This window comes from Vitis riparia, chromosome 7, assembly GCF_004353265.1.
Source record: "Vitis riparia cultivar Riparia Gloire de Montpellier isolate 1030 chromosome 7, EGFV_Vit.rip_1.0, whole genome shotgun sequence".
Classification (NCBI taxonomy): Eukaryota; Viridiplantae; Streptophyta; class Magnoliopsida; order Vitales; family Vitaceae; genus Vitis; species Vitis riparia.
In genome coordinates, this window is record NC_048437.1 from 22,960,558 (window position 1) to 22,973,142 (window position 12,585).

Here is a 12,585-nt window from a genome sequence, read left to right on the forward strand (position 1 = left end):
TTTGTAATTTTCTTTGGTTTTTAAAAACAATAGGGAACACATGTGAATGTTGTTCTCTAAATGGTTTTTCCTTTTTTTTTTTTTTTTTTTAATCTTGTTTTTAAAAACAATTACCAAATATGTTAAAAAAAATTAAAAAGTATTTTCTATTTTTTTAAACTGACAAATGTTTTTATTTTTACTGTTTTAAAAAATAATTATACAAATATATAAAACAATTAAAATAAAGTATTATATATAAAAATTATTTTAAAATATATCTAAAAATATTAAAAATATGTTAAAAATATTTTAAGTTTTCAAACAAATTCTTATTTTACAAAACATTAAAAAATAGTTTTTAAAAAATATTATTCAAAATTGTTTTCAAAAGTAGTTACCAAATAAGACCTTCATTTTTATCAAGAGTTGTCCAATGAACTGTGTCAAGTCAGTCCAACCCACTTAAAAAATGTGTTGGATTGGGATGGGTCAGTTCATGCAAACCAAATAGGTGGCTCGGCATGACCCATAAGCCTGTGAGCCAATCGTATCATGCCACGCCGTGCCAACCCTACCAATTGTGTCCTGCCAATGGGTCGTATTAGCAGCCTATGGCCCATGACTCACTCACTTTGGTGAATTTTTTAAGTCATTTAGTCTTAATTTTTTATTAAATAATTTTTTTTTGTTGCTTTAAACATCTCTAATAATTATACTTTTTATTTTTTAAAATTTATATTTATGGAGTTTGTAATTATAAAATTTGTAGAAATGTTAATTTTTTTGTTTTTAAAAATAGTAAAAAAATCATATTTGAATTTGATTTTTTCTTAATCAAAATAACAATAAATTTAAAATAACGGAATATAAAAGGAAATGAAATATAAAAAAGTAATTCTTTATTCAATATTTCACCAAATTATATGAAAAAAATAGAGAGAAAAAAAAAGTAAAAATTGCATTTGACATGTAATAAAAAAGAAAAAAATAATATTTGAAACAGCCAAATGGGTTGACATGACCAACATGATGGACCATCTTCTTAGGCCCAACATAGCCCGCTCATTTGGGCCATGCTGGGCCACAGGCCAAAATGGGTGGCCCAGCCCATAGACTATGGGATGACAAAAGGGAATAGTGATGCATTCTCTGCACTTATGGCAACCTGGTGGATCCTGTAAACATACTTACATGGTCATTGAACCAATGAAAATCTCCAAATAAAACTACCGAAAAGGCTGCAAATATGCAACATCACATATATTACTCTGCTTTCAATTGAAACCTACAATTGAAATCAGTAAAAAAAATTCTAAAACAATCATGTGGAAGCAGCAGCAGTTGTAATTTGAGGAATTATGTGAAGACCTCCTCTTCTGGTGGTACCAACAACTCTTCCACATCCAATTTCCATATGCTACTAATCAATTTCTCCCTTTCTTAATCAACATCTGCTTAAAGAAGAAGATCACAGTGAACCCGAAATCCCTTCCAGGTTCCATGAGTCCCAAAGTTTGAAATGAAGAAAGTAACCAGCTTTGAAATGGAATCTTCTAGTGTGAAATGATAAGGTCCAACATGGTTGTAGCTCAATTATCAACTTTCAGTGGATGGGATGACTGGGACTGCCATAGGTTTGGTGGTGAATTCATTGATGCAAGGACAACTACATCGTGACCTGAGAAGATGCTTCATAAGCATCAACTCTGGGATAGCTCCAAGCTCATATTATACTAATGATAAAACCCATATACCTTAACACTTCTAATGCACCAATGGACAAAAATAAATCTAAACATGTTACAACAATTCTTATATAGCAATTAGATCATAAGCGGAATTGAAAACAGATCAAAAACATATCTCCCACCATTGCCATTCTTACAGGTTAAAAATGTGTTTTTCAATTTTCAGGTTTCAGGTGCTTCTAAACCTTTCTCAACCTCCACTTAGATGGTGTTTTTTGAGATTTGAAGAGATTGAAGGCTTAGGGAACCCTACCCTTTAGTGCTCTACCCCTTTTAAAGACTCTCTCACTCACGGAGTCTGCTTCAAGCGTGCACAGAACATGAGGTAGTGATGCGAATGTGGTACCGAACGTTAATCCTCATTCCTAAATTGATGGAATAAATGTGGACCACATTCCGAATCACGTCTTCGGTTTATTACCGAAGATCCAGGAGAAATAAAATATCAACATTCTCCCACTTGGTCCATATATTTCATCATTCATCATAGCAAGAAACAAAACACATGAATCATGACAATAAGTCCTCTAAAATCAAGTATTATCTTCCATGTATCACAATGCATTATGTCTCTTAAACAATAGCCCATATGACTTAATGAATAAACCTCATGTTTCTTCTATGTCCAAACATTAAAGATATTTCTCAATAAATGAATCAAAGTGTACACAAAGAAAATCAAATATGAGAAAACATCACAAATAAAGTTTCATTGAAAATAACATTCGTTTTTACAACAAAAATCACACAAAGGAACCAAATCTCAATCTATCTACATGATCCTTAAATTTCAACGGTGGCATGCCTTTAGTCAAAAGATCAACAATCATCAATTTAGTGCTAACGTGTTCAATAACTACTGTTTTCTTTTTAACACGTTCTCTTATGGATAAATACTTGATGTCAATGTGCTTGTTTTGACTGTTACTTTTGTTGTTCTTAGTCATAAAAACTGTAGCTAAATTGTCACAATATATCTTCAATGGCCTAGAAATTGAATCCACAACTCTAAGCCTAGAAATGAAACTCTTTAACTCTTGCGAGGTAGCCTCAAAACAAGACACGAGCTCAACCTCCATAATGGAAGTTGCAGTCAAAGTTTGCTTTGCACTTTTCCAAGAAACAACTCCACCGGCTAGTATAAAGACATATCCTGAAGTTGATTTTCGCAAATCAATGCAACCAGCATAGTCCAAATCAGAGTAGCCAATCACTTCCAAATTATCAATCCGTCTATACATAAGCATGTAGTTTTTGGTCCCTTGAAGGTACCTCATCACCTTCTTTACAACTTTCCAGTGGTCTATACCTAGATTGCTCTGATATCTTCCTAACATCCCAACAACAAATGCAATGTCAGGTCTTGTACAGACTTAAACATACATCAAGCTTCCAACAGTAGAAGCATAAGGAATGTTCTTCATTTGTTCTCCCTTAAGATCATTCTTCGGGCATTGGTCCAAATTGAACTTATCATCCTTACAATGAGAGCTATACTTGGTGAACAATCCTTCATCCGAAATCTCTCTAAAACCTTGTTGATATAGGTCTCTTGAAACAAACCCAAAAGGCCTCGAAATTTGTCTCTATGTATCTTAATGCCAATGACATAAGTCGCATCGCCCATATCCTTCATGTCAAAGTTTTTAGAGAGGAATTGTTTCACCTCATGAAGTAAACCCTTATTATTGGTTGAAAGTAAGATGTCATCCACGTATAAAACAAGAAAATAGACTTTACTCCCACTAACCTTAAGGTATATGCATTGATCCATAACATTTTCTACAAAACCAAATGAAAAAATTACGTTATGGAATTTTAAATACCATTGGCGGGATGTTTGTTTTAAACCGTATATGGATTTCTTGAGCTCGCAAACCAATTGCTCACTATCACTAGAAGGGAATCCTTCAAGTTGTTTCATGTAAACCTCCTCTTCTAGCTTTTCATTAAGAAATGCAGTTTTCACATCCATTTGTTACAACTCCAAATCAAAGTGGGTTACTAATGTCAATATAATGCGTAAGGAATCTTTCTTAGATACAAGAGATAAGGTCTCCGTGTAATCGATTCCTTCTTTTTGAATGAACCCCTTTCCAACAAGTCTGGCCTTGTATATCTCAATGTTACCTAATGAGTCTTTCTTTGTCTTAAAGACCCATTTACAACCAATGACTTTTGCACCATTGGGCAACTCAACAAGGTCCCAAACATTGTTGCATCTCATGGAACTCATCTCATCCTTCATGGCATTGTACCACGATTCTGATTCTTTGCAACTCATGGCTTGTGAAAAAAATTCGGGATCACTTTCGACTCCAATGTCATAGTCCGATTCTTATAGATGCATAACATAATCACTAGGTATTGTTGTTTTTCTTGCTCTGGTAGATCTCCTTAATGTTGTATAAACATTTTCCTAAGGATTATGTTGCTCAACTAGTTGTTCATCAATTTCTGGCTAATCTTGAACAACTTGATCTATTGGATTGTCATTAGCAATTTATGAAACTTCAATGATTGGTTGTCTATCACCCGTTTGAACTTGAGGGGCGTTGTGAATGACAATCAATCTATCACTTGAAGTGGATAGTTGAGCATCAATATGATCTTTTTAGAAACATGTCCTGAAATCGATCGCTTCTACTAATCAAGTCATTCTCAAGAAACTTAGCATTTTTTTACTCCAACAATCCTAGTGCTATGAGATGGACAGTAGAATCTATACCCTTTAGACCTTTCATGATATCCAATGAAATACGCACTAATGGTCCTTGGGTCTAGTTTATTCTCTTGTGGGTTGTAAACTCTTACTTAAGACGGGCATCCCCAAACACATATATGTCGCAAACTCGGTTTCCAACCTTTCCATAATTCAAATGGCATATTGGGGACAACCTTTGTTGGAACTCGGTTCAATATATACACTATCGTTTTAAGAGCTTTAGTCCACAAGGATTTAGGAAGATTGGAGTTGCTACGCATACTCCTAACCATGTCCATTAATGTTCGGTTTCTTCTTTTAGCCACACCATTCTTGTTTGGGGAACCAGACATGGTGTATTGAGCAACTATCCCATGTTCTTGAAGAAACTTCGCAAAGGGACCAAGTGTTTGTCCATCCTTGGTGTATCTACCATAATATTCTCCACTTCTATCCGTTCTCACAATCGTTATTTGCTTTCCACATTGTTTCTCTACTCTAGCCTTAAAAACTTTAAAGGCATCCAATGTTTCATTCTTGTTATGAAGCAAGTAGATATACATGTACTGTGAGTAATCATCTATGAAGGAGATGAAGTATTTCTTCTCATACGTGTCCATGTCTAGACAATAAATATCTGAATGTATGATCTCTAATATGTTTGTGCTCCTTTTGGCACCCTTCCTAGACTTGTTGGTCTGTTTTCCCTTCCATTGTCATTAATGCACTCTCACCCAATTCCATTTTCAACCTTCCTTCCTCTTGAACACACATGGTCAGAAGCTCATTAATTGACCACTTATCCTTGTGTGTGTTGTAGGAGATTTTGAAGGGTCCATATTGTTGTGGAAGAGTGTTCAAAATAAAGTGCACAATGAAAGAGTCAGACATTTCAACCTCAGGTGTCTTCAATTGTGCTACAATATCCCTCATATACACCACTCACATCGGTGAGCCTTAAGGATGAAAACTTCATTATTAGAGTGTTGACAAGTGCCTTATCTGAAGTCACAAATTGCTTATCAATAGCCTTCAGTAATGCCTTGACATTGTAATATTGATCAACAGAACCATGAATACCATCAGAGATTTTGGTCTTTATGAACATCAGATTAAGGTGATTTGATCGCTCCCATTGTTCATAAAAAGCCTTTTCAACTGTAGTGTTGGTGTCAGTAATGGTTGACTTATCTTTCCTGATAGCATAATCAATGTCCATGCACCCCAAATGAAGGAAAATTTTCTCCTTCCAAACCTTATAGTTATCACATTTCAAATGTCACATTTCATATTAGAGAAATTCGCAGGTTGCATGACTGCACAAAAATCAACCATACATGTTTATAATTCAAAATCGAGACTAATAATCATATTGTTTTACCAATGTAACTCATGTTTCAAAATTATGAATCTAGTGACATAAAACTTGCATGTGGGCTAAAGTTCTAATTCAATTAGATCCATGTAAAACCTTATGATAAAACTATCAAATTATGTTCCATTTCCTAATTCCTGTGGGTAATTAAGAAATATAATTTGATATTTCATCCTAATTAATTATACAAATATAATAAAAAATTCTAGTGGGATAAAATTTTATTATTCAAATATAATTAATTACTCATAATGTCAATTTCCTTTATGTGATCCTAAAACACTTAATATGTAATTTTGCATAATTAAAGATGTTGTGGCTACTCCTTAATTAATTAAAATTATATGGATCACTTGATATTTAATTAATTCACAAGAAAAACTTATATAAATGGCATGAAACCATAAGCAATATGTACACAAAATTCAATATCATTGTACTAATATTATTCAACTCAATATGGCATGTATAATAAAACAATGTATCATACACACAAAATTATGAAATAAATATTATAAGCACATAAATATCTAAAATTAAATTCATAAAGAGCCTTTAAGAATAAATTTAATGAGCAAAATTATTTAACTTAATGTGCAAAATTATTTAATTTAATGTGCAAAATTATTTAATTTAATGTTGCATGCATAATAAACCATAAAAATATACATTCAACTAACAAAAATAAATAATATAGCACATAAAATGTCCATAAAGAAACCCATAAAAACTTTTTTTTAAAGTAACCTGAGCAATGGTTGAAGAAAAGCAAGGTTGAGACCAACTAGGCTACTGCTCATTTTCTTATTTGTGGTTCACATATTTATTTGTTATTTATAGTCAAAACGATAAGCCCATGTCGTCTTCAACCAGGTCTATTTGACTCATTTACGACCCAAAATAAAACTCGACGGTTTCCAGGACACCAGATTGATGATTTAAAACACTAAAATGTTAGAAGTCTCATATCCTAATGATTTCTAACCATATTTTTCATCAAAAACTTCTAAAACCAAAAACTCCAAAATATCAAAACTCATTGTATTTTTTTTATTGAAAAACACAGATTGTAAAACAAGGCAAAGGCATAAAGGCTCTAATACCAATTGATGGACAAAAATAAATCTAAACATGCTATAACAATCCTTAAATAGCAATTAGATCATAAGCGGAATTGAAAACAGATCGAAAATGTACCTCCCGCTATTGCCATTCTTATAGGTTAAAAATGTGTTTTTCAATTTTCAGGTTTCAGGTGCTTTTGAACCTTTCTCAACCTCCACTTAGATGGTGTTTTTTGAGACTGAAAGAGATTGAAGGCTTAAGGAACCCTACCCTTTAGTGCTCTGCCCTTTTTTAAAGACTCTCTCAATCACGGAGCCTGCTTCGAGTGTGCATAGAACATAGGGTAGTGATGCAAATGTGGTATCGAACGTTTCCTAAATTGATGGAATAAATGTGGACCACATTCCAAATCACGTCTTCGGTTTATTATAGAAAATTCAGGAGAAATAAAATTCCAACAGAATTTACAGACACTGGAATCAATTATAATGTTTCCAGGTCTGAAAATCCTTCAAATCAGCTCATGAATGTTAGAAGCTTCCCAAAAGGGGGTTTGAATTGTTACACCCTAAAACCATAACAAGGCAAGGGCAATAAGTATCTGATCAGAGCTTTCTTCATGTATGGGAACTATGACTCCAATAATCAACTCCTAGTTTTCAACTTTATTTGGGTGGTGATGAACGGGACACCATCAACTTCAACAATTCATACCAAACTGTCATGAAGGAAATCATGCATGTCCCCAAAACAGATTAAGTAGATGTGTGTCAAGTCAACACTGGTTCTGAGACACCCTTCATAGCTGCATTATAGCTTAGATAGCTTGATAACAAAAACATTTAAGCATAGATGATTTCTTAAAATCCAAAAATAAGGTCAAAATAGTATTTCCAAGAGACTATTTCTAAAAATTAATCAAGTATTTAGATCATGGAAGATAAGAAGAGCTTTAATTTTCGTTCTCAAATATATATGTTTGTTTTTATTTGCTTTAATTTTTTAAAGTTTTTTCTCGAAGCAAATAGATTCCAAATCAATGATGCTTGATACTTAGGATTTACATTTTTTTTTTAAATAATGTGAAACCAATTAATAAAATAAAGTCACAAAACTCAAAATTGATCTTATTATTGCTAGTTTCTTCTTTTTAATTTTTTTTTTATTAAGCAAATAAACTTTAGATTAATCAAAATTTAATACATTTGATTCATTAACAAGTTAATGATTAAAAGTAATTTTATGCTAACTCAATTAATCCCACGAATTTAAGAGTAAAAATGGATTTGAATGGCTCATAGTTTCTTTCATGTGGAGATATGAATTTTCAATTTTTCCGATGAGACAAATAAGCACAAAATCAAGGAAGGTTTGTATCACATTTATTAACGAGTTTAATAATTTTAGAAATAATTTGAAAATAAAAAAGAATCAAATCACCACTAGATTTTGTGAACTAATACTTATACAAAATTTAATAATCTTTAAAAATAATTTGAAACCCAAAATTAGATTCAACTTGAGCTATAATAGTTTAGAATAAGTCGTTTTTCTATTTCTTCTCCCTTACAAACCATTATGCTTTTTTGGAATTTTCTCATTAGGTAAATAGATTCTATCAAATGATGCATTTTAGATTTTTTAATGAATCTGATAATTTAAAAAATAAATTTGAATTCTAAAAATTGACCTAATCAATTTCAAACTAAATCAAAACTAATACAAAATATTATTCCGACTACTAAATATGCGCATATGATGAAAAACTTGATTCATTGATAATAATAAATAAAAAATCAATTTTAGTTGTTTTTAAATTCATTTTAAATACGATAATATTTTTAAATTACTATTATTCATAAAAGATTATTATTATTATTATTATTATTATAAAAGATTCACTTTACCATAATAAAAAGAATTATTATGTCAATTTGATCATTTTAATTTTAATTTGTGAAATCAAATTAAATCTCAAACATATTGAACGTTATTTATTTAATTAATCAGTAGTTAATTTTTTAAATACCCAGTATTTTTTAAGCAAATCAACGGAATTTTATTATTGCATCAAAAAAGCATGTGAATCATTCTAAAGTAGAAATTTTGAACACATTCTAAGTAACCCAAAAACCATGAATTGAAGAAGTTTGAAAGTAGATTTAAATATTTTCTCTTAAATTATATACTATTTGTGATTTTTGATTTCATGGTTTAAATTTGATAATTAATAGAGAATAATAAAGAAATTAAATTGTTGTAATTTAAACATTTAAAAAATAATAGCCTGGATAAAATGGTAATTGTGGGAGTAGGGGTGGTAATGAAGCAGGTCACCCCCATTCCAATAAAGTCCAATTTATTTATATATATCTTCATCCCACCTAAAAAAACATATTTAAGGATTAATTGATTAAAAGAGATGAAAATATTCCAATTTTATAAAACTAAATATCTCCTATTTTTAAACTTGAAAAGTAATCATTTTTGACATAAATATCCCTCAACATTTTCATTATTTACATTTATTTTAAAAGAAATGATTATTTTTGTAATAAAAACATAAGGGCATTTTTGTTTAAAACAAATATTTTTTAGGTTAAAAAAGGGTGAAAAATTAGTTTTTCATCGTGGGAATGATTCATTCATTTTAATTGATTATCCCTAAATTTAAATGGACGGGGCATAACGGGTGTAGGAAATTCCCATATCCACCCCACCTCATCCCATTTAAAATTTTTGTTTATAAAATCTTAAATTGTATTAAAAATAAATAAAATTTATGAATTAATAAATATTATAAATATTTATAATTTATTTTTGAAAAGTAATATTTTATATATGTTAAAATTTTAAAAAATGAAAAGAAAAACCACTTAAAATAATTTTTTATTTGATATTACATATAATTGGAGGCAAGATAAAACCAAACCTGACTCGTTTTGGACCTATGTCAAATATAAAAAAAAATTCTTAAATCCTCCCCCAAACCCATTTACATTTTTTCCAAACTCATCTTATTAGGAGCAAGATGGGTGTGGTACTCGAAAAAATTCACCTCATTACCATCTCAAGGTATGCGACTCAAGTTCCTAGGGGTTTGTTCATTATAAAACAAATAAATAGAATAAAATAAAATCTCCTAATAATTCATTTTTACTACTTACTTACTATAAGTGGTTCTTATTTATTAATAATAATAGAAAGAATAAATATTGAAATTTTTTCCTTATCTTTTCTCTAATTATTTTTAAAGTCCAAAAAAATAATAAATAATAAAACTTAAAAATAATAAATAAATAATAATATAAATGGTTTAGATTTTAACATAATGTCTATACATTAATGTTATTTTTATTTTCTAAGCCCATATTTTTCCATTGGAGGGATGTGGTGAAGGCAGGGGAGTAATGATATATAACTATATAAGGGATAATCCTTGGAAGCCACTCAAAACCCTCCAACAAACCCTCAAACCTCTCTCATGGCGTCTCAGGGCCGCAGAGGAGTCTCGGACAGGCGAAACCCTAAAAACGAAGGCATTCTATCTAGGGTTTCCAACTCCATTTCTCAGTCCCCCATCCTTTTCCAGGGCCGCCAAGCTGCGTCCGACGCCGCCGTCGTCGCCAAGAAGCTTTTCAAGAGCACCGGCAAGGCCGCCTGGATCGCCGGCACCACTTTCCTCATCCTCGTCGTCCCTCTCATCATCGAAATGGATCGCGAGCAGCAGATGAACGAGCTCGAGATGCAGCAAGCCAGCTTGCTCGGCACTCCGGCCCAAAAGTGATAGTGTTTTGCCCTCTTTTTTCAGGTCAGAGATGTCAGTGCTCTCTCTAGGGTTTTGAATGGTTTTGTTGTGGAATTTTTAGGGTTTTCGTTGGATCACAAAGACGCGGTAGATTTAATAACTTTTGGTGTATCTTTGTGGATTGTTGAGCTGAAATTACTCCTTTGATCGTTAGAATTTGGAAATTGTGGTGGAATTTGATCTATCTGTCAGTAGTATGATTGATTTTACTCAATTTGTTTAGTTGAATTTATGTTTGTGTAGATTGAAAAGAATAAATTTAGCCGCATTTATTTAAAAAAAAAAAAATTAGAAATTGCTCAATTTGTCATAACTTGGAGATAGATTGGAAGCTAAAATTCTGAGCTTGTAATCAAATATTAATAAAGGAATACTAATAATAATCAGAATGGAAAATAATAGACTTTTTTTTGAACTAGAATAGGCATTGAGTGTGGTGTGCAGATAGAAACCAAACTTTTTGAGTGTTAGTAAATATACAGGGCACATGTTTCAAGCATGAGCTTGGCCTCAAACCACAAGGCATTTTCGTTGGACTGTGCTGGGGTATTTACAAAGTGGGGGCTGCTTAAGCTTTGTTACGGATTGATGAAGTTATTCTTAAGCTTTGCCTCATTGCAAGCCTCAATTTCTTGGCATCAAAAGCCATGTTTTAGATTGGTTTTATCTATGCCATTTGTAATTGGTGAGTGTGTCAACTAGCTCTATTACTTGTGTGTTTCCCTTGAGTGTCTCTGCTGCTCCAAGGTATTATTTGTAATTGGTGTGTGTGTCAACTAGCCCTGTTGCTTGTGCGTTTCCCTTGTCTGTCTCTGTTGTTCCAAGGTATTAGTGATATGTTATGCTGGCCAGGGGCGGATCCCCATAGTGATCAGGAGGGGCACTTGCCCCCCCTGAAATTAAAAAAAAAATATTTACACTAAGGGCATGTGAACCCATTACCAGAGAAAATTGAAAGGAGCCCATTTAGTACCATTATGCTATGTAATAACCTCGTTAAAGTTTGCCCCCTCTGAAATCTATTCTCATATCCTACCCCCCCTTGCTACCCTCTCAAAATTCATTTCCTAGCTCTGCCACTGATGCTGACCATATCTATATATCCACCATAAAATAAGATTAACCAATAGAAGGGATCAGGAATTTTCTTCTGATTTTGTGGAGTTTCAATAGGAAAATTATATTCCTCTTGTTGTTTGTCTACCTTTTGAAAGTGTTAGGAAGATGCCATAACTTCCTGTGTAAAAATTGATGTCATTCTTCATATGAAGATGGCTTTTTTAGAAAAATATTTGACTATATATTTTAAAGCAGTTCTTAACGAGAGGAGAAAAATGGTTTTTGTTTCTTTTTATTTTTTTATTTTTTGGTGGGGGTGGTTTAAATTAGAAGATGAATTATAAGGGGCAACCGGGGATGAGATATCCTCCAAAGATAAAAATATGCAACATTAGATTAAAAGAAGAGACCAACCAAATAGCCATTTAGAAGAACAGTAGAACAAAGATCACAAAGCAAGATGACTAAGGAGGGATGAAGTCCCAAGCATAAATCTACATACTAAAAGCACCACATTTAACATTTTAACCAAAGAATCTGCCAACTGGTTGGAAGAGCCTGGAATCTACAAACAAGAGCAGCCCAAAAACCAAAAAGACCCTCCGCAACCAAATCCAACTTCCAGGACCTTGTTTCCTGTGATACCTAGGAAATAATTATGGATGAATCACCCTACACCAACCAAGAAATTACTGAAACCCAAAAGAAGCACTTGTTTGGATCCTTCAAACAGCACAGGCACTTCTGCCTCTATTGCTGATTTGACCGTAACTGGCATGGAGAAAAGCTCCAACCCAACTCTCCTGGGATCTTAGTAAACTTCACTTCCACCTATCCGAATACC

The 12,585-nt window shown here is 32.3% G+C and overlaps 1 protein-coding gene across 1 annotated transcript; it reads left to right on the forward strand.

The window, feature by feature from the left end:
• The first annotated feature begins 10,318 nt into the window (after positions 1-10,318).
• On the forward strand, positions 10,319-10,896 carry LOC117917601 (mitochondrial import receptor subunit TOM9-2). Its single transcript, XM_034833928.1, has one exon. It carries the CDS (start codon positions 10,359-10,361, stop codon positions 10,659-10,661), a length of 303 nt encoding a protein of 100 aa, XP_034689819.1. The 5' UTR covers positions 10,319-10,358; the 3' UTR covers positions 10,662-10,896.
• Positions 10,897-12,585: the final 1,689 nt, after the last annotated feature.

Excerpts from the sequence above, each read along its gene's own strand:
- LOC117917601 (XM_034833928.1), top strand. The coding sequence starts at position 10,359 with ATGGCGTCTCAGGGCCGCAGAGGAGTCTCGGACAGGCGAAACCCTAAA.